This window comes from Hesperophylax consimilis, chromosome 9 (assembly GCF_061612785.1).
Source record: "Hesperophylax consimilis isolate HC1 chromosome 9, BYU_Hcon_1.0, whole genome shotgun sequence".
NCBI lineage: Eukaryota > Metazoa > Arthropoda > Insecta > Trichoptera > Limnephilidae > Hesperophylax > Hesperophylax consimilis.
Window position 1 is genome coordinate 22,057,534 of NC_142844.1, and position 25,614 is coordinate 22,083,147.

Here is a 25,614-nt window from a genome sequence, read left to right on the forward strand (position 1 = left end):
TCCTTCTTAATATTGTCACATGGCCGATTTATATATCCTTCAGAAAATGGCTGTGGAACTGGCTATTGGATAAGTTATTAAATTATTATAAGCAATAATTATTAGCCTGAAACACAAATACAAATTGAAAATATCTTCCGAGAAAAAATAAATGCCGCTGACGGGAATTGAACCCGAACATTTTGATTGAACCACTGTGCTACGTCGGCTTATTTTTAACAGCCAAATAATTAAATAAATACTAGTACTTCATTAAAAAATTATTAATTTTTGATTTTTTTCCTCTTTCGCTTTTTTTATGCACCACCTTTGGCCTAAAAGTTCAGTCCAGCCATTACATTTTAAACGAATTGATACTTTACATAGTAAAACTATAAAATGCACGCCCTCACATATTTTGGAACCCTCGAAAAGAAATTATGTAAAATATCTGACCATCTCCTTAAGTTTTTTTCTACTTTCTCATCGGAATTATTTTACACAAATCTTTTCTGGATGACTGTGAAAAATTGAGGCTTGAAAACAGTTTTATCTGAAGAGCTGCCCGACATCATAGATCATTCACTCTTGAAGTGATATTTCACAAAAATGGTCCCAGTAACGAATGGCCTATAATATGTATACTGGTATAACAATTTAAAACACAAATAAGTACTACAGCACATATCCTTACTAGATATTTAGTATACATTTGATTATAAAAAAAATATTTAGTTTGGTTGTGTATTTTGGTCAAATCCAAATTTTAATTTCGTATGAAAAAGACGGGACAGCAAAAAAACTGCGTCAGTGCGAGAGTTCTAATTAAGTTTTATCATAATTATGTACCTGGTGATTTTTCACAAAAACGGCGCTCTACAAATTATCCAATTATTATTATTATTATTACCTTCATGTACATATATTTTCATATGGGTATTGCACGTTGCTTTTAAAATGGCCGTCTCAGTGACTTGATCTGATACTTGGCCAGGTACCTACTTTCTGACCTGCATCTTACCCATCTTCTTCCCTTCCGTGCTTCCTTCAGCCCATAACATACCCTAAACATGTCTCAATGACTCCGGCTACTTGGGAAATGTGAGATAATTGATTAAAAGTGATTTTTCATCTAAAGTTTGTATCGAAATGATACCTTCTAATAATGGGGCTTATGTTTTACAAGACATGTTTATTTAGACATAGAATAAATTTGTTCTAAATTTAAATTTGAACCTGGAACATTATGACAGATAGTTTCGCCTTTAAAAATAAACAACAAAAACATCTCCGTCGGCGCAATCTCCTTTCAGCGATCATCTGCGAGTAAGATTAATTAGATAGCAAATTAGACTAACGCGCCGTCATCTGTCTCACCCATCCTGCGGGCGGCAGACAGGGACGGGGAGAGGAACTACGGAGGGGAGGACGAGACGCAGCATCATAAATGTCCCGTGAAATGGGTGCGAAGATATTCTCAACGATTGTCAAATGTTTGAAGGTAAAGTGTTCAAATTAATTATTTGGTTAAAATTATCAATGAGTTAATAATTATCAAATATTTCTTTGGCCACACTTAGCTGATAAATGAAGTTAAATAGTACTATTCCATAAAGGGTAACGGAATATAAAATTATTTTTTGAATCAAGGAATCAAATCCAGATTAAAATATACCTCTTACGTATTCATTTATCATTAGTACCAATAAATAAATACAAATTATTTTCCGAGGTTGAAGTTTGCTCATAAGAAGGCTCCCAGTAACAACAAATAAGTATTATAAATGGTCGGCACTTACCTATCCATAAAGAGTCCGTTAGCACTAAAGAAAAGCATTGTTTTAAATTATGATTACAGGTAAACAAAACATACAACACTTTTAAAACTCAAGGCCCCGTAATAAGCGTTAAAAAATGGTTTAAAAAGGATGTATGTAAATGCGAAAATAAAACACGACTCGTTTGAAATAGAGCAAAAATCTTTCGAGAAATGCTTTAGTTGCATTTAAAGTTACACTGTGAATTTTTCCATACCTTTAACATATTTAATAATATAACAACACGTGTTTTTAATAATTTTCGGAGCTTACTTTGTGATTTTTTCTTATAGAGGAAATTTCACATAATTACCGTTTCGGCATTTACGTGCTAGTTTGTGACCTATTACATGATTTTCATCAAAATGGGCTATAAAATACTAAAAAATGCAACTTTCGGTTATTGCCATTAACTCATAAAAAATAGATTTTCGCAGGGAACACCTACTTGTTGAGTAGATGTGTAGTTACAACGTGTTTATACAACAAAAATTATAGAAAATTAAACGTAAAACAATTTTATTCTGAAATCGCACCGTTTGAGGGACCTTGACTATTTACAAACACGTGAATCGGTACAAATTGTCTCTACAAAAATGTCCAGAATCTAAAGAGTAAATTAGCATCCGGATGACTAATGACTGAGCGGGGAGCACGTGTTCACCGACAAGCCGCTTAGCGCTCGCCTAACTAACTAACTGACTAAAGTAAATCAAGTGACGGCTCTCTGATTGAGTGCTACAAATTGTGCATAAAATAATAGGCGCAGTCTCTTTGTTGGGCCGCTCCCGGACCACGTTTCTCGGAAAACACAATATTTAAAATGTTGTTGGTATAATGACCATATTACGCGGTGTTGAGATATGAGTAGTTAATTTATAATTTGGTTGATGTTTCAATTTTCTCAGTGATATAGCTGTGCATTTTTAAATGATGCGGTATAGTCACATACTTCGTCATCTGGAAAAATATTAGAACCTACTTAAAATTACTACAGTGCTTGAGTTTTTAAGATCCAGCCTTCCGCGTAAAGAATTTAGATTTGGGTAACACCCACAAAATAAAATAAAAATTTAGTTTAAAAAGAATCCGACAGAGGTGTCACTGTCTGAATTCGTATTAGGAATAATTTTAGGGATTATTTAATAATTTAAATAACGGAATATATAACTACATAATTTTATTCTGAGGAATAATTTGTCTCACCTACTATAAGAAATATTAGTATCGTATATACAAAATACATGCGTATAGTTGGGTACCAGTTAATAGAAGAGTACATAGTATATTTTTTGGCTTGTTCCAGAACTGAAAAAGTTATGCCGATTATATTTTTAAAGCAGAAAGAATTACATATTTTTTTATTACCTAAACGTATGCTTTGAAGAAAAATGGTTTAATTAAAATCCCATAAACGACACCACAAACCGTTGCCTCCTAATTACGAGTACCTACTTATAAAAATGATCATAAAAAGGTTGATACCAGTATCGGAACAAAAAGAATAATATATACCACAATCTTTTAGGCATTAGGTTTCTTTCTAAGCTCTGGTCGTGTGAAACTTTGCACCAAGTTGAAGGCTCTCAACAACTACTACAGCATAGTTAATTGTTATTACTAATATTACACTTTAGATCGATTATATGTTTTTTGCAACGGCACTAATTTGACCGCGTATTGTGTAATTAAAATTAATTCGTGATATGGAAACCACCCAAAAAAACTTAAAACAGCTCAATTAAAATTTTTAATAAAAAAACTCCCTTTTTATATTTCGCTTGGACAGACAAGAGAACTATTAATTATAATTATCCATTAGAATAAATAAATGTGTACTTTTTGTAATTTTTGCAGACCAATTCAGCATTGCCAAAATTGGCAGCACAACTATAATAAGAATGGGCATGTCATGTAGGTTCGCAATAAATTAACCGGCAAAAGGTTAAAGAAAGAAATATGATATACTTAGAGCAAGAAGGAAGCTACAAATACCTTTCTATTTTAAATAGGTAGATATTATAAAAACAATTTAAATACGTAGATAAGAGTAGTGAGATAGGATTTCATATATATTTTTATTGAAAATTATAATTGACGAATTATGTAAGAATAAAAAACATTTATGCAGTACAAATCCGTCCATTACCATCCACAAAAGTATTTGAGAGAAAAAATGCAGCAAAATTAGAATATAATACAAAATACGCAAGACAAAAAGACACAGAAAAATTTTACACCTACCTTTAAAACACAGAATAATTATTGTGTTTTAAAATTAGGCATGTACCTATTATTATTAAAAAAATAGAAATGACATTTTTTGCATCACCTTTTGAAAACAGTGTGAAAACATCGGGAAATGGAAAATTTCATTGATAGAAAGTTGTGTGTATACGTCTTTAGTATAATCAGGTAACTAACTACCTACTTTATCCGCTTCAAATTATACTTCTTTACATTTCAAAAGTGTTCTAAAAAGCTGGGGGTGATCCCTCTTGGGTGGGGGGAGGCACCTAGCAGATGAGTTAATATCAAAAGCGGGGGGTGTGCCATTAATCATCCAGCTGCAGGGACCTTATTGCGAAACGTCACTCCGTGTCAACTCGGACTGCAAGGATCTTGATGGCTGGGTAGGTGGCTAGGTGACTGCTTCCCCAAACAAATAATTATTAAACGTTTTCATGAATTTTAATGACTATTTTAGATTTTCGACTGATGTGATATCGATGTCAGAATCATGAATTGTGGATGTTGTTTTGATGTCGACCTGTCAACGTTTCAGAAAAACAGTCTTTTTTGGTTCGTATTTACCTATAAGCTACTAAATGATGTCTCAAGAGACATTCATTGCTATCTAGCACATCTCCAAATGATATGGGATGAAAAAAAGAGAACTATCAGCTTCGGGCGGGTGTGAGCCATCAGGAATCGATCAGCCAAGCTGAAGATATTTAAGAAAAGTCTTTGTCCAAGGCTGTCTACAGAATAGTTTTAAAGAAATACTTATGTAATAAACATAATATACAGTTGTCGCAAACAATGTTTTCGTTTCCTTTCCTCGAATCAATCTAAAATTATTCATCACTTTCTAAAATATATGATCTATAAACTAAAGAGCTTTGCAACATGTGAGCGAGTTCGATTGTTGTTGTGTATTATTTCAAAGCATTTTTGGAAATTATATTTCAATATCTAACTTCAATGGACTCAAAGGGAAAAAAATGCCACAACACAAGGATCGAACATTTAAAAAATCTGATCGAAGTAAGAATTGTTAAAATGCATCGAATTAGTTTTAAACCACGTACATCACTAAACAACAGCACCATATAAGAAGAGGAAGAAGAGTCAGAGGAAAACCTTAGTAGAAGATGGTCCCATGAAGACTTTCCAACAAATGCAATTCACGTTCGCCAAAACCTCTAAAGATCAAATGAGCTTTAGATTATTCTGTATTACGATATTTTTTATGAAACTCAAACCCCCTCTACACACAAAGCGTCCCTCCGCGGTGCTAATGACATTATATTTCATAAAACCAGTTGGTAGATAAGAAGCCAAAGATCCGAACGAATAATAGCTGGCATCATGTCATGCTAACTACCCATCTATCCTCTGTATATACTTTTGCAGAGATCATCAACCTGATCAAAAGATTAAATTTAAAAAAAATTTAAGCACCCCCTTTTTAGTATAGTATTTTTATGAATTAATATCTTTTTATTGTTCTTTTTATAGACAGAAATGTTTCATTCTTTCATAGCTTATCACAAATACCAAAAAATCTCTGAAAATGGATACAATAAAATCGAAGTTCGAGGCTGAAGTCTACATTACACCATGCCACTAAAAATTAAAGTTTTTAAGGATATATTTAAAAAAAAATAAAACAAACGAAAGATGTTAATTGATGAACTGTGATCACTATAATTTATATAAATTCACGTATTTTATTCGGTTCCATGATAAATAAACACAATGACAATTCAACACACCTTTAAAAAGTGATATAAAGTCATTAGAAACGATGAAAAAAGAATTTAAACCTAACCTAACCTAACCTAACCTAATTAACCCAGTTAATAAAGTTTTTGTTTCATCACTCTCCATGACTTTATATAACTTTTTAAAGATGTGATGAATTATTATTTTGATGATTTATCCGGTCACCATTTTATGCATATCAAGTTAAAAGATTTAAACATGCTAACTATTAGATACCTAGTTACTGCCAATTAAAGTACCTGGATATCGCAAGAGATAGAGCTTAAGAATCTCAGAAGTTCTCTTAAACCAGACAGACCAATGATAGTGCGTATTTGTAAGGGTGTGCGTGTTTCATTGAAAGGTTGTCAACCCCTGTAATCCTACAGCCACTGCCTACGCACACAATATTCGAATTTATTAAATTTGGAATCAACTAATCCCGAAAGGCGTTCCAAATACGAACGTAGACTTTTTCCCGCCTGAAAATGACATCCGGATGAAAGATGATGACAAAATAACGAGGTGTTGCCGCGCGAGGTAGGAGGGGGAGAGAGGAGGACGCCCGGGAAGCAATGACTTTAAGTTTTCCAGTCATACAGCAAAAAACGTTGTATCACGTTAAAATATTACTGGTATAATTTGAATCAGGATCTCTACGCTTTTTATCATATCAACGCCATATTTTTCGTCAACCAAGTTCATCCATAATATCTATCTACGAGTGTGTGCGTAGTTGAAAAACAATGATTCGCTTAAAATATATTTATTCACTTATTTTATATGAATAACGCACAAGAGCATTATCAATTGTATTTTGTGAAGCTGAAGGTAATGGGGAGAGGAAGGAGATGGGAAAGATGAAGGTGGGGAAGTACCTGTATATTCAGATTTGGTCACCAAAAATGGCTAAAGCCATTTCAAGCAACATTTCAATTCTGAATGGTTGTCTTACACCAGGGCGATATTGAAAGTATCTTCCACTACGGAATGTCCCACAAATATATTATATATTTATTTTGATTAATAATTGTGAAATAACACAAATTAGAGTAATAAAATTGACTCGCGCACGCCGGAATTTGAATCCGTGACCTCCGGATTGCTAGTGCAGGGTCTTACACTCCGACCACGGAGGTTTCATTTTTTTAATGGTGGTCTTTCACCAGGACGATTGAGAAAGGAATGGTAGACATACCCACAAAGATATTAGAAGAACGAGATGTGCTACGCGCAGTTCGTACTGAGTGGAATTGTTTTGCCGAGTGTCGCCGGTTTTGTTCACCAATACTACTGCACACCTTCGCTTGCGCTAAGGTATCCGCACTAATACATAGAACAGATTTCTGTGCGTACACGTCCCGATACCGTTCAAAGTACCCTAATTAGGTAGTACTCCGGCTACGGTCCGGCGGCCAACATAGCATATCTCGTTCTTCTAATATCTTTGCATACCCACCTTAAAATAGAAATGCCTTCCATGAAGATTTGAATGGATGCAAATGTCGCCACTAACTAAGTACCTTTAGACAATCAGATCCAATCAACACTGGGTACCTACTCCATCTTCCAGTACCTATCTTTGCCATTCTTTTAATTTTGAATTTGAATTGAAAGACAGATCTTCCAAATTTGAAATTTTGGCGAATAATGGTCAAACTTTTGTATCACGAAACACGCCCATTTCTTGTGTTCTTTATTCTATGATTCTAAACTACTGACTATTGGTAATATTTTATATGTAGGTAAATTGATTATCTGTTAAATTCGTGTAGTTCAGTTGAAAGTGGTCTGAGTGTGTTCTTACTTGGCCGTAGGTATATTTATTTTCTCCCGCCCATGTTGACAATTGAGATTGTCTAGTGACGCTAACGAGACGAAACTGGAAACGAATGCTCCTGGGAGATTATTAAAAACAAACAAATAAGTGTACAATTGAAACTAATGATGTAAAACCAGGAAAAGTACGCCAAGAGACATCGCTACACCATTCGTGGGCACGCATAACATTAACTCCTGGCCGAAGTTGTTTGAAAACCTCAACAAGAAGCAAAGAAAAAGTAGAAAGGTTATTTCATTGCGATGTAATCTCAGGGTTTTATGGTTGGTTTGTGTTGCCTTTTTGTAGAAGAATGCCGTTTTACCTTGTCGGTGAGGGTGAGTTTTGTCGCGCTCTAGACCGTGATGTAGATTTGCCTGCGAAAGCCAAATGAATGATCCGCAAAGGATATGAATAATGAGACGGCGAAAGCAAAAACTCGGTGAATAAAACCGGAAAAAATGATAAAAAGATTAACAGCAAAGACACCACGCTGCAACATAATGGGGGATCATTTATCTAAATATTCCTCGCCTATTTACACGACCCGCTGGGAGCTTAGAAAGGCTGCGGACCGGAACACTCATTATATCACGTAAACATGACTCGCAAATGACGAATTTTCTCTCCTGAATGACTTCTTTGGGAAGGAAAACACCATCACTCATATAAATGAATTTTAAATTCAAGTTTTCAGGCACCTACTACCACATTAAAAAATATTGGCATTACCTACCCTTCCCCTATTATGACATTTTTCAATTAAACAATTTACTATGTGTCATACCCATTCAATTAGTAACTTTCTGATGAAAATATTATTAAATGTAACCCTGTAGCTTCAGGTTTTTATATTACATACATTGCTTATATCGGCCTAACTCCGAACTAACGCCGTACTAACGACGGCCGGCATAGTCCAGTGGTAACGCATTGTTCGAACCCGGCGTGCGCAAATAAATTTTATTTTTTTTGATTAATTTGTGTTATTTCACAATTAATTAATTAAAATAATATATAGTATATTTGCGGCACGTTCCAGAGTGGAAGATACTCTCAGTATCGCCCTGGTGTAAGACCACCATTCAGAATTGAAACGTTGCTCCAAATGGCTTTAGCCGTGTTTAGTGACTAGATCTGAATAGCCAGGTACTTCCCCACCTTCCTCTTTCCCTTCCCCACTTACCTTCAGCCTCACAACATCCCCCAATTGGGGATGCCATAGTCTCACTGGCTCCAGACGGGAGCAGTTGGGACTCTTGTGAGGTACTCACTATAAAAATTAAAAAAATAAAAAAAAATAACTCGTTTCTAAAATGTAATTTTTTCAATGCAGATATACTAAATTTTTTTGGTTATTCTCTGGAAATATTTTTTATAATTTTCCATTTCATAAACTAGATAAAAAGTGAGTTGACAGTTTTCTTGCAAAAAGAAAACACGGATTTCAGGTTTCAGTGTATTTTGTTTCAATGCATATAGAGTGATTTTTTTTGTTCACTCTCTGGTAATAATAATTGTTATATTTTTTTATTGTATTAACGAGATGAAGAGTGTAGTCACAGTTTTCTTGCAAAAACTAAAATGAAGTTTATAAATTTTGTATTTCTACATTTTTTTCAATGTTTGGATTAAAATTATGTTTTTTTTTTCATTTTTCCATTAAAATATTCCTTTTTAACTTATAAATATTTTAGTATATTCCAATTCATAAATATTAATGTGTATTCCAAATACGAAAAAAAAACGTTTTCAAAATGGTATTTGTTTTTACGACATCTTCAAAAAGAAGATATATATATATATATATATAGCACTTTTGAAATACCTTATCCTTCGAAAATCGATGAAAAATGCCAAGTTCATACAACAGACAAACAACCCTCTTTGGCTGTATATGCAGGTGACCGGATAAATCATCAAAATGATAATTCATCACATCTTTAAAAAGTTACATAAAGTCATGGAAAGTGATGAAATCAAAACGTTATTAACTGGGTTAAGTAGGTTAGGTTAGGTTTAAAAAAAACATCGTTTTCAATGACTTTATATCACTTTTTAAAAGTGAATTTTACGACATCTTCAAAAATTTGTATTTGTTTTTACGACATCTTCAAGAAGAAGATATATATATAGCGCTTTTGAAATACCTTATCCTCCGAAAAACGATGAAATATGCCAAGTTTATACAACAGATAAACAACCCTCTTTGGCTGTATAAGCAGGTGACCGGATAAATCATCAAAATGATAATTCATCACATCCTTAAAAAATTACATAAAGTCATTGAAAGTGATGAAACCAAAACGTTATTAACTGGGTTAACTAGGTTAGGTTAGGTTAAAAAAAACATCGTTTTTAATGACTTTATATCACTTTTTAAAAGTGAATTGAACTGTGTTGAGTTAGCATATGCATAAGCAATGTTTAACTTTCAATGAATTATGTTCTGGCTCTTAAATATAAGTTTCTATTTTACGTTTCTATTAGTAAGGTTTTTACGTACACGTTTGTTTCTCGATTGTTTAAAATATTCACACGTTTACTACATTATTATGTTATTAACGGTTTTAAAATTCTTACATAACATATTATTTTATTCTCTTCATTGACAGGTATGGGATTTCTAAAATCACATTTGCCCCGAGCTTTTGATCTCATTGAGCACTGTTTCCTTCTATCAACTAGAGCCACCAGGATATCAAACTATTGCGGGAGGTCACTGCAAATCCCGCTAGGAACATATGTAGAGGCTGCGGCGACACAATCCCCTGACAATGGGATGGAGAACACGGGGCAGGAACAAGGCGCAGGGCATAGGGAACATGGTAGCAGCGGACTATGGAAATATGCAAATAACGGGCATAAGTCAGCTGAGGCGAATGGAAGGCAAATCTCATTAATTACGCGTTATCTCATCGCCACGCCATGGCGCTTGTGTTTTGTTTTGACACGGGATTAATTAATTATTCTTCATTCTAATAAATGCAAATCGCCGACTGTGGAACACTAACTTCAGGGAAATGTCACCGACTCCGTTCGGTGAGAAATAGGTGCCTAGTGACAATGTCTCAATATCACTTATAAAAAATAATAATACCTAAACTCAAATTTTGTAGTGATAAAGTATGTATCTACCTATGACATCAATTGTTAACAGAAAATTACTTTTATTGATTTTAAGAACGAACAGTTCATGCTATCATAATATGATAAACTCCATAACAAATGTCTCAAATCTAGCAACTTGTAAATCGGACAAATCTCTATCTCTCTAACGCATTTGATTTGGGTATAGAGGAGTAGGAGGGAAGGGGTGTGATCGTAGGTACCAGCGCTATCTACACACACAATCCCTATCTATTCCATCCCCATTTATTCCCCATACATGTCATTCGGCCGATGTATGTAGATTCCCTGAATAACGGCCCCGTCAGCCCGATGTGTGGCGATCCAGAAGGGATGCTTAGTCCCCGTTTACACGGAGCCCTTCAGCCATGTAGCGATGCATCAACGTCAGGTTACGTACGTCAGAACGCCTACACTTTAATTGCGGAATTACGAAGGCGACGAGCCCGCGCAGGGATTAATGGACGGCTTGGGCACGGACCCGACACGGAACGGCCCTATCCGACCAACTCCGGCACTTGCCCGCACTTGCCCGCTCCTGCCCGCTCCGGTTGGGAAAGCCGGAAAAGGCGGAATGCGAGGGAAAAGATATGTCAGCGCATTTGAATACGGATCGCTTGTTTAGTTAAAATGAACGTTTATAAACGAGACTCGTTTAATCAATGAAGTAATAGAATTAGTCTATGACCGATAAAATCACTTTTATTTTGTTGGATCAAGTTAATTCAACAATATTATATTATCCGGGTGTAAGAACGTCTCATTTATTTTCATTATTTAAATTGATTGCACTCGTACGTAGTTTAATTACAATAATATGCTTCTCTTTTAAGAAACGCTTATGTAAAAAAACGGATATTGTGACCATTGACTTGTTTAATAGTACGGTATAAGCAATTGTCATGAATTGCGAAGTTGCAGATTTGAATCCGGGTGCATGCATTAATATAAAAGTGCATATATTAATTAGTCTGCACGTTGATAATGATTGGTTTGATTTACCTTATAAAATTATTATAGTCACTACAGTAGGTTAGTTATCCAAAAACTATAAAGATTGCAATTTAATTGGGGTTAAATCTTGCAATCATATATAAAGATATCATAAAAATTACTTATTTTCATTGAAATAATAATGTATCTAATCATATTATGCGTTTAGAAAATGAAGATAATATTGGTAGCTCTTGTCGAAATATAATACAGTTTAAAAAATGTCGGAATTTCATATGATCGAATTAGCTCAATGGTCAAAAGACCCGGAAAAGCAGAGATCCAGGGTTCAATTCCTAGTTCCTTCCGAATTTTTTTATATTTCTCATCTTTTGTTTGAGTGGTTAATCAGTTAATAAATGTCCCCGAGCGCCGAACAATCAACAAACAGACATGGCTAATCACAATATAAAACTCGGTTCGGTAATAACCTCACAAGATAGGTACCTATCAATCATGCGTAACTTACAGAGCCTATGTGGCTGCGTGCTTATGTTCGCAGCAGTTCCTTTTCGATTGCGATCCAGAATTTATACTTTATTTGTGGTCAGTCGAAAGCGTCGGTACGTGCGATTTTTTCCCAATATCAGCATATCGCGGAAGGCGTTTTACTTTTACCACCACATCGGAAGGAACGGATTGATTACTAGTATCTTAAACGGGAATGCGTATGTGTGGTATTGTTGTTGATATTGTGTCTTCAATTTGACATATACTCCTTTTCAGTCAATGTTTCGCTTACAGTTTTCTTCGAAACAAGATACAACATGTCATTTTGAGATGAGTTATTAGTTGTTGTCAAGCATCATTATCTCGTAGTGATGTCATGTTTGGGGATAAGTCTCCAGATCTGAGGGTTTCGAATTTTAGAGGGATAAAGGGATTTTTTGGAAATAGGTAAGAAATCTAGGGAATTTTTGCAATGACGTGATCATTTATTTTATTCATTGAACATATTTCAACAAGAGGGTCATGGAGATTATCATTAAACAAAAGGAGCTGAGAATAGAGTTTTTTTTATAAATAGGTGTGTACTTAATTCTAAATTTATTGTCGGACTTAATGTTGTACCCTGGTGAACCCCCCCATATGTTTACCACCGGCCTCCACTGGTTAATATTGTCCTCAAAGATTAAATGTTACAATTTGAGTTTTCACTTAATAAGTTATTCCACCATAAAAAGATACACAAGCAAGCTAATACGCAGTGAATTAGAGTAAACTATACTAATTTTTAGTGAAGAAATATTTTTGAAATATCAGCGTTTATTTACTAAAAATGGTGTATCTACAAATCAAATTAACCTACGAAAAATGATTTTTTTATCATAAATACCAAAAGGCGCTCTTAATCGTCGTATGTTTAAAATGCAATCCAATTTGAATCAAGGGGTTAAATAATAAAATAATCCAATAGTAATCGCCCTAGGATTACGGTCATGAAATTTTTCCCAAATTCCCTCTCAAACCGCCAATGATTTATTTGTCTTTACTTTTTATCCGTTCGGATGTACGACTGATATTTTTTTTAGTGATGAAAGAGTTTGTAATTCTTCGGTTCATTTACTCACTGGTCTGTTACTGATAATTTTTGGATAATGATACTACCTTTCAAGTGTTAACAAATAAATTTTAAGGTAACAAAGATTTAGTTACATGCTATATTAGATTGAAAGAGGAGGAGGATATTATTTAATGAAGATTTTATTCAAAAGAACACAATTTATTTATTTTATTGTTTTAGTTTATAAATAGTAGAATTCTAAATTTCTCTTATGCAATTAACCAAATCCAAAATTTTCTCTGAAATGCTAAATATTGTGAGTAAAGTACTCAAATAAAGAATTTAAAAATATAGATACTTTACGAAAAAATTTTTAAATTTCAAATAAGAAACAATTATGAATAAGATTTTGCAATTTAAAATATGTCGATATAATAGAAATGTCGCAATCTCTTTCAAATCTTTTTTTGAACTTTCGTCAGGCCAATAGGTACCATAATATAAAATAATTTTATTTCTTGAACCGGAACCGTAACTTAACAACTAAATTTACAGACAGATGAAATGCCAAATGGTCGAGTTAAAACAGGACTTCGCTACGCTCAGTCAAAAATACAGAGAAATTGACGCAGGAAACTAAAGAATGAAAAGGGAAAAAAACGGCAGGAAAATATTTAAACGGCACTAACTCGACTTACTAACATGGTTTTGGTAAAATAGTCGTACTTCCATTTCGGTCCAGTCTGCATCCTTTTATTTTGAAAGCATTTGTCTGGTGGACTGTATTTTTCCCCGCTGGATGCGTTGACTTGATTTATGGTTGGATGTTACTAGTTACTGCTGTCACTTTTTGTTTATGGCGGCTAACAGCATTCATAAATCTCAATTGGAGATTTCATGTTTACCGGCCCAATGATCGTATTGATGATATGATAACATACGCGGTGATTTTTGTTGCGAAACATAATCATTGACCAATAACATGTAAATTATTTACAATTCTTTGTAGATAAATGATCAATTTCTGTCATAACATATCAGCTAGATATTTATTTGATTCAAATGAAAAAGAAACGATAGTTTTGTGCTAAATTAAACTGCCATGATTTGTGTATGTCGATGCGGCCAAATTATAAAGCGTTTTTCTCTATTTGAGAAATTTGTGGCGTGTGTGAATATCACGGTTATAATAATAAGATGAATGGATTCATTCAATGTTAGTTTCTACAAGCGTTCTTATTTTCGCAAGGCATAAAGGAGGAATATTCCAAATAAGGGTACACGGAGAAAACTAACTGGTAAATAAATACTGTTTATTTATTAAAAAAACTGGTAATTTTTTTTTCCTGTTAAAAACGGGACTATAGACTTGAAAGAAAAATGACAGTTTCTGAGTATCAGTTGAAAGCGAATGTTTTATGAGGACGGCGGAACACATGTTCATACAAATACTGATATTGATGTTGACATAATTATATTGTCGCATTCCGTCATGATACTTATTAGGAAAAGAGCACTTGATCTCGATATATTCTGAATGACTAATATTTTAACAGTAAATTGGCATGTTATCACTTTTTTAACAGGATTATTTTTCTCCGTGTGGGTGTACGTATCTACAAAGCACATTTTTAATTTACGGAATTTTCTATCAAAGCTCCAAATTACAATATTTTCAAATCACTTACCTAATTGAATACTTTTTAAGATCATTATTAAAATGTAAGCGGTAAAATAAAGATCTCCTTTTTGAAGAGCTTACCTTTCCAGATGTTTGACAATGTCCTCGTAAGCTGCCCTGCAATTCTCCCAAATCCCAGACCTGTCAAAGTCAAAAGGCACAGCTTTAATTGGCAAATCATTTTTCGTTTTTTCCCTCCTAAATGAGAAAACACAAAAACAATATCCCCCTTCCCCCCACTTGCGGGGTGATGGGTGAAAGAAACAATTTTCTTTTAAGGTTTCTCCTTCCTCATCTCAATTTTCTTAAATGGCCCTTCCTTTTCTGGTGTAAATTAGATTCGTTCGTAAAAAATACTTTTTTTCAAACGTAAATAACCATTAAAATTTCTCTTTTTCGCAGCCCTCTTAGAGCGGGGATGAAATTAAAGCTACACGGCGGAGGCATTACAGCAAAAGAAAAATTGCTTTGTAGATACGCTTAAAGTATACACACTCTTTTCATTTACGTCTTTCCGTTTATTGAAGACACGCTCTTTACTTTTAAGTGTATTTATCTTTGATTTTCATTAGAGTTGAAAATATCAACAAATCAAAAAGACGAAATAAAAATATTTTAAATTTGACAAAAACACGAAATTTTTCTTATTAATCATTTACGTCTGTAGTAACTGTCCTTGTGCGATTTTAAATGGATTACGTAGGTAGGATTATCAACGGAAACTGATAAATGCTAACATAACTCCACAGTAGTTAAACAATCTACCATACAACACGTATGCAAGACATCTTTAACAGGGAAAATAGATATTCCTAAAGAGCCGGTGATATGACAGGCACTAGTCGCGCATTCAATTAATATGCAAATCTCCCGCATCGTCCTACTCCTGCACGGTCTGCAAGGAGAGTTCATCCTCCCTAGTTCTTCGGAGCCTCACGGCGTATTTCAAACAGACGACTGAAAAGCTCTGTGCGTTTATCGCTGATTAGATTCATCTCAATTAAGTTTTATGATGAATATGCTTGTAACCGAGTCATGAACCGGATTTAATTTTCACACTGCGAGAAATCAGTGTCACGATTATCGCATTTTTAAAATATATGAAATAAAATTTAGCCAGTGGCGGCTCTACTCTGTGCGCTAGTAAAATTAACATGTGTTAGTGAGTCATGTGATGTATTTTGACCAGCTATATTCGATCCACTGGCATTGGTTGGTATAACATTCTCAAGACCAATTTTTTACTCCCTACACATAACAAATGACTAATTAACTAACCATTACGCCGTTTGGCAGAGAGGATATACCGCCAATCAACTCGGTCTTGGCACACACTCCTTGCCTCATTGACATTCATACACCGTTTCATATATACTCTTCTATTATTCTTACTCTTTGCATGGCCTGACTCAAGTATTTATCATATACATATTCACTTTACACTACTTTCTTCGTTCATTCCCTCTACATCTCCAAGCCATCTAAGCGTATCACAGGATCGTATGTGGTTTTATCACACATAAGCCTCAGGGATCTCATTTCCACAGCATTAAGTCTATTTTCATCCTTCCACTGCCAATTCCATGCCTCACTGCCGCACACCAGGATAGGCATCATCAGCACTCTTTTGTGGACTGCTAGCTTCGAGTTTTTGGACAATTTTTTATTAGTGCCAACCGCGTTCTGTCCTCTATTAATGGAGTAACCAGAAGTTATCTTTTTTTTAATATCTCCATATCAGCCTTTCCATCTCTCGTAAACATTCCTCCCAAATACTCATACTCATCCACCTGATCTAATTATTCATCATTCACAACTATATTGCACACTGTTTTTGTAGTCTCTCTTTCAAACACCGTGACTTTAGACTTATTTAATAATAATAATTTTTTCAAAATCCCTTACAGGCGTTACCTTAGAGGCTATACTAGTAGGCTTCACCAGAGTTTGGACTTAGTTTAGTTTTTCTCTTATTGCACAATGTGGCTTGATGTTTTTTACGGTTAGCGTAATATTCCACAGGACCTATGGCATAGGTCATGGTGAAAACGATGCTGCGTGAAAATTTAGACAGAAAAAGGTAAATAAATGATGCCAAAGCTCACTTTTTCCGGAAATTTCGCCAAGCCAAACAAATATTATATTATATTATATTTCCTGATTCTCTCACTAAAATATTAGTAATGAATATTTTTTTAATTATTATTGTAGTTATAATCAGATGTATTCCCGCGTTGCTAGTGCGTTTCTCTCTAACTAGACATTATAAAACAACGTACGAAACCAGTTTGAAGGTGTTAATACGTAGACAGGTGACACATCGAGATAAAGTTCTTTTTTAATTTGTGATTACCATTATTTTTATTATTGCGACAAACAGAACAATTATCATAATAATTCTTATTCTTTTATAATGATTTTATACCATGGTGGAGATCAAATGTATTAAAAAAACTTGAGTTACTTGTTATTGATATTAATACAAACGTGTTAGCGTGGGTTGTTGATTTAATGACGTGATTTTAAATCAGTTCATTGTACCCGCAAACACATACAAAAGCTATGGTAATATTAATTAGCACTTCTCAGTGTAAAAGTATTCATTTTTATATCTTCAGGGCAATCAGTCAATGTATACCTGAATGTGGAATGGAAGTTTATACCGCTTTTAAAAACACTTTTGACGGAAACTGGTGTCATAGAGGCAATCATCAAAAAATTCTGCAGATTGGAGCTCCACTCTAACCAGTCTCGTAGATTTCGAAGCCAAGAAGCTTTTACGTTAACTTGTTTAAATTTTTGTGTAAATGTCACGTCATGAAGTGTGTTCCAGCTCAGGAGAAAAAAACGTGTTGCTGGTCACATTAGACCACTCAAAGAAATGGGACTTGAACCGTAATGCGTTTCTTACATTTCTAAGACTTCTTCAAACGTGGCACACTCGTAGAGTCGACTGTTAATCCTCTTAGAGTCAAATGAAGAAGACGTTTGTGTGGCCTCCAACCTGCGACTGTCTTCGGTCGGATTAGAACCGCTGATCCTATAACAAATTTGGCCCCACATTATTTCAACTTGACTCTAACAAGACTAACCTCTGCCCGGTAAGCTCAAGCGCTACCTTAATCCCTTTCAGTATACTAAATTGTTCTAAGAAAAAAATAGTGTCTTTATGTGTTTTTATACCCAGAAAGACAAAAAAAACAAACATTATCCATTTTTTACTATTTCTTCGCAGAAAACGCAATTTAATTTACAACTTGTTTATAGAAGACATTAAGGTAGGTAGGTATTCAAAGATGTTAAAATTATACAAGTTTTCCTCTGCCTTAGCCTGTTGTGCTATTTCACCCACAATAAACTTATGGTTAAGGAGATAAGGAGTTAACGAAAAGTTGCTACCTAGCAGTTAAGATCTAGTTCCCAATTATAGCAGAAGTGATTTCAAGCAAATTTTCCCTTCTGAATGGTGGTGTATCATTCGAGCAATATGAAGTATATTTCACTTAGGACGAGTCGAGTTTTAAAAAATACTATTTTGTGTTTGAATTCTATTTGACGGAGATAGATATTCCTGTATCATTATATTATCAAACACTTTTTTAATAGATTTATTACCCATTCAACTAGTTTTTTCTTCCTTACATCGTATTATCTACAAGTTGGATATAATAGTATATTGCATAATACAAAAAGTATGTACAATATACAATCACAATGTCTTGATAAAAAGCAGGCTCGTGTTATTGATAAGAGCCTTAAAGGTGAGTCGTGAGTCGCAAGTGACGAGATTAAAAATAATATGAATGAATCTGCATAATATTTTGTAATTCGAGAAGGTACCCGTGTAATAGAAAACGTAACACTGTCACCTTATTAGGTAAGCTTAGGTTATATAAAATAATCTCATTTACATGACTTGTCAGTTCATAAAATAAAACCGAATCCATAAAATTTTCAAAACATACGATTTAACAACGTACCGATAGTAAAAGGAAATATTATTCGTGTATTTTTCAACAAAGATTGTAATAATTACACAAATTCGGTAAGTTATTCGTATGAAATTTTCTAATTACATGTATATTAAAGAGATCGTCTTGAAGCAAACAGTTTTCCCAGAGGACCCAATATTGATTTATTTACCTCATATATTTCCGCTTCAGAACGCGAGAAGTATAAAAATAAACAGCCATCACGAAATAGGTTCGATGGACCATTTTGAAGTTTAGTCCAAACCACCAAAGCCAGGGATGTGCAAAATTTAAGACGAAATTTACCTTGCGAGTGCCTCCATGTTTGGCATGTTGGGCTGGCCTTTGATGATAGAGCCGTCTGGTCGCGGCATGCCATGTGGTGGCATCCCTGGTGACAGGAGGCCATGTGGTGCGTGCATGAAGCCCATGTGGCCCAGGTGGGTGGGTGGTGCGTTGTAGCCGTTTGCGAGAAGTGGTGACTTCTCCAGTCGGGATATGTCAGCTGGAACAAAAATAACAAACGTAGATGAGGTTAGAGAAATTGGACACTAACTAGTATCTGAGTATCTGGACAGTGAAAAAAGTACATCTGTATTCAAATTTAAGGCATAGGTACATACTATTAAAAGATCCGTCTAAATCTCTGCCTCACCCAAAGAACAACATTTCGTTCCCAAAGAAAGTTTGGGAACGAAACAACAGGTTTTGAGTTTTCTGGGTGATTATAATTAAAAATACTAATTATGACTCCGTCTGAAACTCCGTTTCAATGAACGGAGGTAACAAAGGGATTTGCTGTGCATTTTCAAAATTGGAACTGATTGTGAGAACAATTCAGGCAAGCGATAAAATAGGCTCCAAATATTTTATTTTAATCAATTTATTAGCAATTTTAAATTTGAAAAGTGTATTTTTTTTTTTTTAATTTTTGACAGTTGTCGAAATTTTTTAAGTTTACAAAAGGCGTTTTTTCGAAAAGTAAATTTCTGTTCGTCTCTAAAACTGACAATGCTTGTTTTTGAAAGATCTTCAGCATCTCAAATACTGCAATAACATTATATAAAATAGAGTGATATAAATCATAAACCACATACCAACAGCATTATTATTTTTTTTAAATTTAGTTTGCTCTATCAATGCATAGTAAACATTGATATAATATTCCGCAAAGGCAGCTTTTCGAACTTTAATACAGTCCGACTTCCTCACAAGTACGTGGTTCACAGCCCACGTCCCTCGCTAATTGGCTTTCATCTGAAAGCGTGAACAGCCGAAATGTTCCAAAGCGCTTAGCACTACAAGTAAACGGATTTCTCACAAAGCCAAACAAGACCGCTGGTAATTCCATTCACTGAATGGCCACCGTCTACGGTTCGTATTTAGTATTTGACCCTTTTCCAAATAATAACTGCGCCGAAATTATTTACCACGCATCCATTCGGCGGTGTTAATTCGTGCCTAATCTTTGTGTTTGTAACAATAACACCGGCCACAATTTACATAGGACTCTGCGGTCTCCCATCGCACCGAGCGCGGGCGAATTCCCAAATACTACCCCTGAGGGAGGTTCACGGCTACAATTTTTGGGGGAGGTTATGAGAGATGGGTCAGGGGAGTCCGTCCCATACGCGGACTGTATTACCACTGGACAAATAGTGCTATCTTAACACTCAACACAAGGTTTTCGCCTTTAATTATTCATGTTACGTGACAAAATACTACATCTGTAGTCAATTTATCATAAGTGCGGAGTTTGTATTTTTGTGGTAATTACCTATGCCATTTCATAAAATTTTGAATCCTCTTTCTTAAAATAATCACCATAATTCCACTACATAAACAGGTAAACAAATCAGTGAAAATTGTTAGATTTCGATTTACGGGGACGATAATAATTAATGATAGATTCAAAGTGTTTAATCGATATTTGACCCTAGATCACAGATGATGCTTACTCTTTTGAAAAAAAAATATCTTGAAGTTTTTTGTGAGAATGAATGGCATCTAAAGAGCTCAATTGTTAAGTAAACCCAATTATTAACCCACGCTGCATCCAAACTGAAGCCAACAATCCCAATAACAACTTTGAGTCATATTAATTGAGTAATTGTGATCGTTTTTTAGTGTTACGTAATTTTAAATAAACTCGTACTACTTCCGACCAACCGAATCGTCGGCATATTTGTTTCATAATGTTATTTGATTCAAATCGTTAGGGACCATCAATTAAGCACTTTCCTGCGGTCAGTGGAAATACTAAGCTCTTAAGGTACTAGGAATATCTACCCTCGGTAAACCACACAATGCAGTGACCGCTGACCGGGGGGGAGTTACCTTTATTGGAGATACAATTTCCTTACATTAGACCGCAATAAACAAATGGTATCCACGCCGTAAAATTGTATTGCCGCGTTTATTCAATTACATGAAATGGGATTTAATTGAAAAGGGCCCCTAGAACGAGCGGCGCTTGAGGAGGAATCGAGGATTGTGGCCTGATTTATGGCTTGATGGGCCCTTTATCTCGTTAAACTACACCCGTAAAACAGACTGCAAATACCTAAATGGTTGACAAACAATGTAGCTACATACGTACACCTTGGACAAAATACGTTTAAGCGATGTTTGATCTAAATTGTACCTACTTGTTAGAATTTTCCTTCTCACAGTGCGGAAATACATTTGTCAGGTATTATTAAATATAGCTGTTAAGAATTTGTTTGGGCTTGGTACACTTTTACTAATGGTCTGTCGACAATAATGACTGCTTGTTACTATTTTATAAGAGAGGAGAAGTGAAAAATCCAGTCGGCGAGGCTTTTTATAATCTAATCAAGTAACACACACTGACAAGCTAATTGTCAAAACAAACACTGTCAAAGAAAGCCAATTGATAAGCAAAAAATCGGTTTTATCTGTTAGCCCTAGTTTTACCTCTGACCGCTAGGTGCTAGGCAGGAGCCTGTAAAGTAACTGGTGGTGAACTTTGCTAATAGTTCGTACATTTTTAACAATAGCCTTGCACCGATAAAAGACTACGATGAATTGAATTTTAACTGAACATAACCTAACCAAGTGTTGTTTTAATGCGCTGATTCAGATAGATTTTTTTGTTGTGTCTGGTTCCAGATGTTGATTGAGCGGAGCATCATCAAGTTAATGTTAAAAATAATAAAAAGGTTTGCAACAATGGCCAATAAAATGTTTAGCAAATATATACTTTAGTTGCCAATTGGTGTCATTCGTAACCTGCAATCATCAGGTGCAAAATGTTTGCGATTCCATAAAATTAAATTGGAACACATCATTATCCCACAAATGACACATGGTAGACCCTTTCGTCCGTACGAATTATCCACTTATCGAACAAATTTCATGTCATTAAATCTAGATAAAAAACGCGGGGAACAATCGAATCACAGAAAATGGCCGGTGAAAAAGGATAAAAGACGAATAAGTCCGCATTGAAATGGAGCCCTATTAAATGGAATCATCAAACAACTGCAATCATCCTACCTGGAGTCCAGAGTGGAGATTCCTCAAGTTTTGCAATTTGTGGTTTCGTGAATTTAGTTTGCGGAGGAAAATTGTGGCACTTTTATATCATCAATCAAAGAAGGGGTGACGTAAATAATAAGGTGCGCGTATTTAAATGCACGACTTTTAAAACACAGGCCTTCAAATGCATGATTTACAAGGACGATTAAAATTAATGACAAACTTTGAAAATAAAACATACAAAGCTGTAAATTGAAAAATGAATTACTGTAGATACCATCATTATTCTGGAGAATGCTACTTTCACGTGAACTTATTTCTATGGACTGTAAAGTCTTGGATTACTATTTGAGTTTTTTCTCTTTGTATGAAATATATTTGAGTACGGGAGCCTTTAATAAATTCTTGATTCGTTCAACGTAATACTAGATTACTAATGAAGGGAAATTATTATACCAAGTCAGTGGACATCTTCAATTTATCTTTAAACAAATATAAAATGTTGTTAAATAAATAATAAATTTATCTTAATATTCATAGGTAAAAGCTCCTAAAAAGGGCGTTAATAAATAAATAAAGATTACAAGAAGTTTAGTATCGTAGATAATTGAAATAAAAGTCTTATTGGACGCACCTTATTCTGCCAGGGTTATGACATCCAACCTAAGTTTAAAAGAGACAGTGGATAAATTTAAACAATTTTATTTAATCAAAATAATTTTTTTTAATTATTCTACAACTTGAGTTGGCAAAACGCGTATTATAAAAACGGAAAAAATACCGAATAAATAATTTTAAAACTTTTGGAACGGCTGCAGTATCAAATGGCCAGTGATAATGCACCGCATTTAGAGGAATGGGCCAAACGTTTTGTTAGCGGCGAGGGTTGCACGAGAAAAAAACAACGGTACCAAGACCAAATGAAATTGTTACCTTTTATTCGAAAATAATGTGTGGCTTTTAAAATAAATACATAATTGCAGTTCGGCGAGCCGGGCTTGAATGATACTAAACTTGGCTTGGCCTATAGACATGGACAGATGATCCCTAGTACCAGTCCACAACCAGACAGTATTAGCAGACATCAACCTCAAACAATCAAGGAATGTTATAACGAGAATTGATACCCTTTTGTAAGGATGTGGAGTCTGCCATTTGAGGGTTAATTTGACAGTTAGATGGAACCTTTTTATTGTAAACCTGAATCGACAGTTATAATACGGAGTTTTTTTTTATGTTGTGGTTGTTTGATACGATTGAACTCAATTCAACAGATGGTAGAGATTATTATACTAGAAATATTGGTATTGTTATACTGTAATAAAATCAAACGTCATTTAGTTTTGGCATATTATGCCGTTTTACGCTTCCTATTTATATTGCCGACGTTTAGAACACCGTTGCAGTGACCATCATCACGGCAGAATACAATAAAGTTGTTCGAAACGTTGACTAGATAAGGAGGAACGTAACGCGGCATAATAACCGGAAAATAAATCACAAATACTTTTTGCCATGAAAATTTAAAATCGATCTGTAATAAAACTGTTTTTTTAAGTGATATACATAAAAAATAAGAAGGTTAAGAAATATCTCATTATTCAGATCTAGTCATTAAACATAATAAAATAATTTATTTTAATAGTTAAAGGTTTAATAATTTAATAGTTGAAAGTAGTAATAATAGAGCCAAGGAACAATAAATGATTCGGGTTATATCTAGTTTTCCGCACAAGATGCAATTTGCATTATTGCAATATTCAATCATTGGTTAAGGTTAACCTACATAAATTGTAATGGTAAAATGGTTTCTAAGTAATAAGTAAGCGTAATATAATGCTTTGAACAAAACGAATATTTTTTAATTATTTCTAAGGACGTGTTGTTTGGGAGAATTCGAACAATTCATCAAATTTCAACGTTCATTTTCGGGTTCTGTGAAAGTCCCATTCAAGTTCTGTTATTATATCATTATAGGCTAGCTTCTTCACAGAACTGAAATAATAACAAAACTTGAAAAAATCTTTCACAAAACTTAAAAATGAACTTTGAAATTTGAAGAATTGTTAAAATTACCAGTCCTGAGTAATTTCCAATGAATTAATAAGCGGCAAGCAAAAAAATCATCTAGTTGCTAAATTAATATTTAGTTTAATATTTACCATAAAGTAAGGACATTGCGCGTCCTTGTGAAGGAGGAGATGAAACAACAAAACAAAATATTAAATAAAACAAATCTAGAAAATAACTAAATGGGAGAAGTGGTTCTACAAGATACCAGATACTAGATACCAGAAACCAGAAACCAGATACCAGATACCAGATACCAGATACCAGATACCAGATACCAAATACCAGATACCAGATACCAGATACCAGATACCAGATAAAAGATATCAGATACCAGATAACAAATACCAGATACCAAATACCAGATATCAGATACCGCAGACCTAACAGTTGGTAGTTTAGAAAAAATCAGGTCCTCTGCATATTCCATTTCTTAGAAAATTAATAAATTTAAAAATAAACACGTTCAATTCCACTTGATAATATTACGTATTTATTAATGGACTTTAATTTAGTTCAACGATTTGTTACATTGACTAACAAACTAACCACAAAGCAAATGATGTACCGCCAAACTACTCGGTCTTGACACACACACACATTCCTTGCCTCATTCACATTCATGAATATTATTATGACTCGATTCAAGTATCTGGTTCACTTGATCGTGCCATGTCTTCCTCGAACGTTCCCAACATCTTCTAACATTCACATTTGCGTCATGTATTCTTACACTCCTTCTTCTTTCATTCGCTCTTCATGCCCAAACCATCTGAGCGTCCCTTTCCCAATCTTCCAACGTTAGTTTTGCATTCTTTGCGGATCTCCACGTTTCTCACACGATCATACTGGTTTTACCACACATTCGCCCCAGGGATCTCATTTCTACAGCATTAAGTCTGTGATATGTTACTTTTAGTATGAATAACTGAAAATAGCAATTTGACTGACTAAAAAAAATTTTTAACAACATTTGCTATCATCTTGATAATTTTATTAACATGTTTCAGATAATTAATTGGCTCGTCGTGGTTCACTGATAAATTAATAAATACATCAAAAAACAAACAGCAACAACCATTAATTTTCATCTCAATGTTTTGACATATAGAAATCATAACATAACCTTAATTTCATTAAAAAAGCAAGTGAAAGAAGTGTTC

General features: G+C 34.3%; 1 protein-coding gene across 1 annotated transcript in view; it reads right to left on the reverse strand.

The window, feature by feature from the left end:
- Window positions 1-25,614, reverse strand: part of dac (dachshund family transcription factor) — a 288,338-nt gene that overhangs the window by 130,560 nt on the left and 132,164 nt on the right. The window contains exons 4-5 of the mRNA XM_089635788.1: window positions 19,187-19,385; window positions 14,991-15,050 (exon numbers count right to left, since the gene is read on the reverse strand). Coding sequence (XP_089491914.1) covers window positions 14,991-15,050; window positions 19,187-19,385 — 259 coding nt within the window. The remainder of the gene's footprint in view (window positions 1-14,990; window positions 15,051-19,186; window positions 19,386-25,614) is intronic.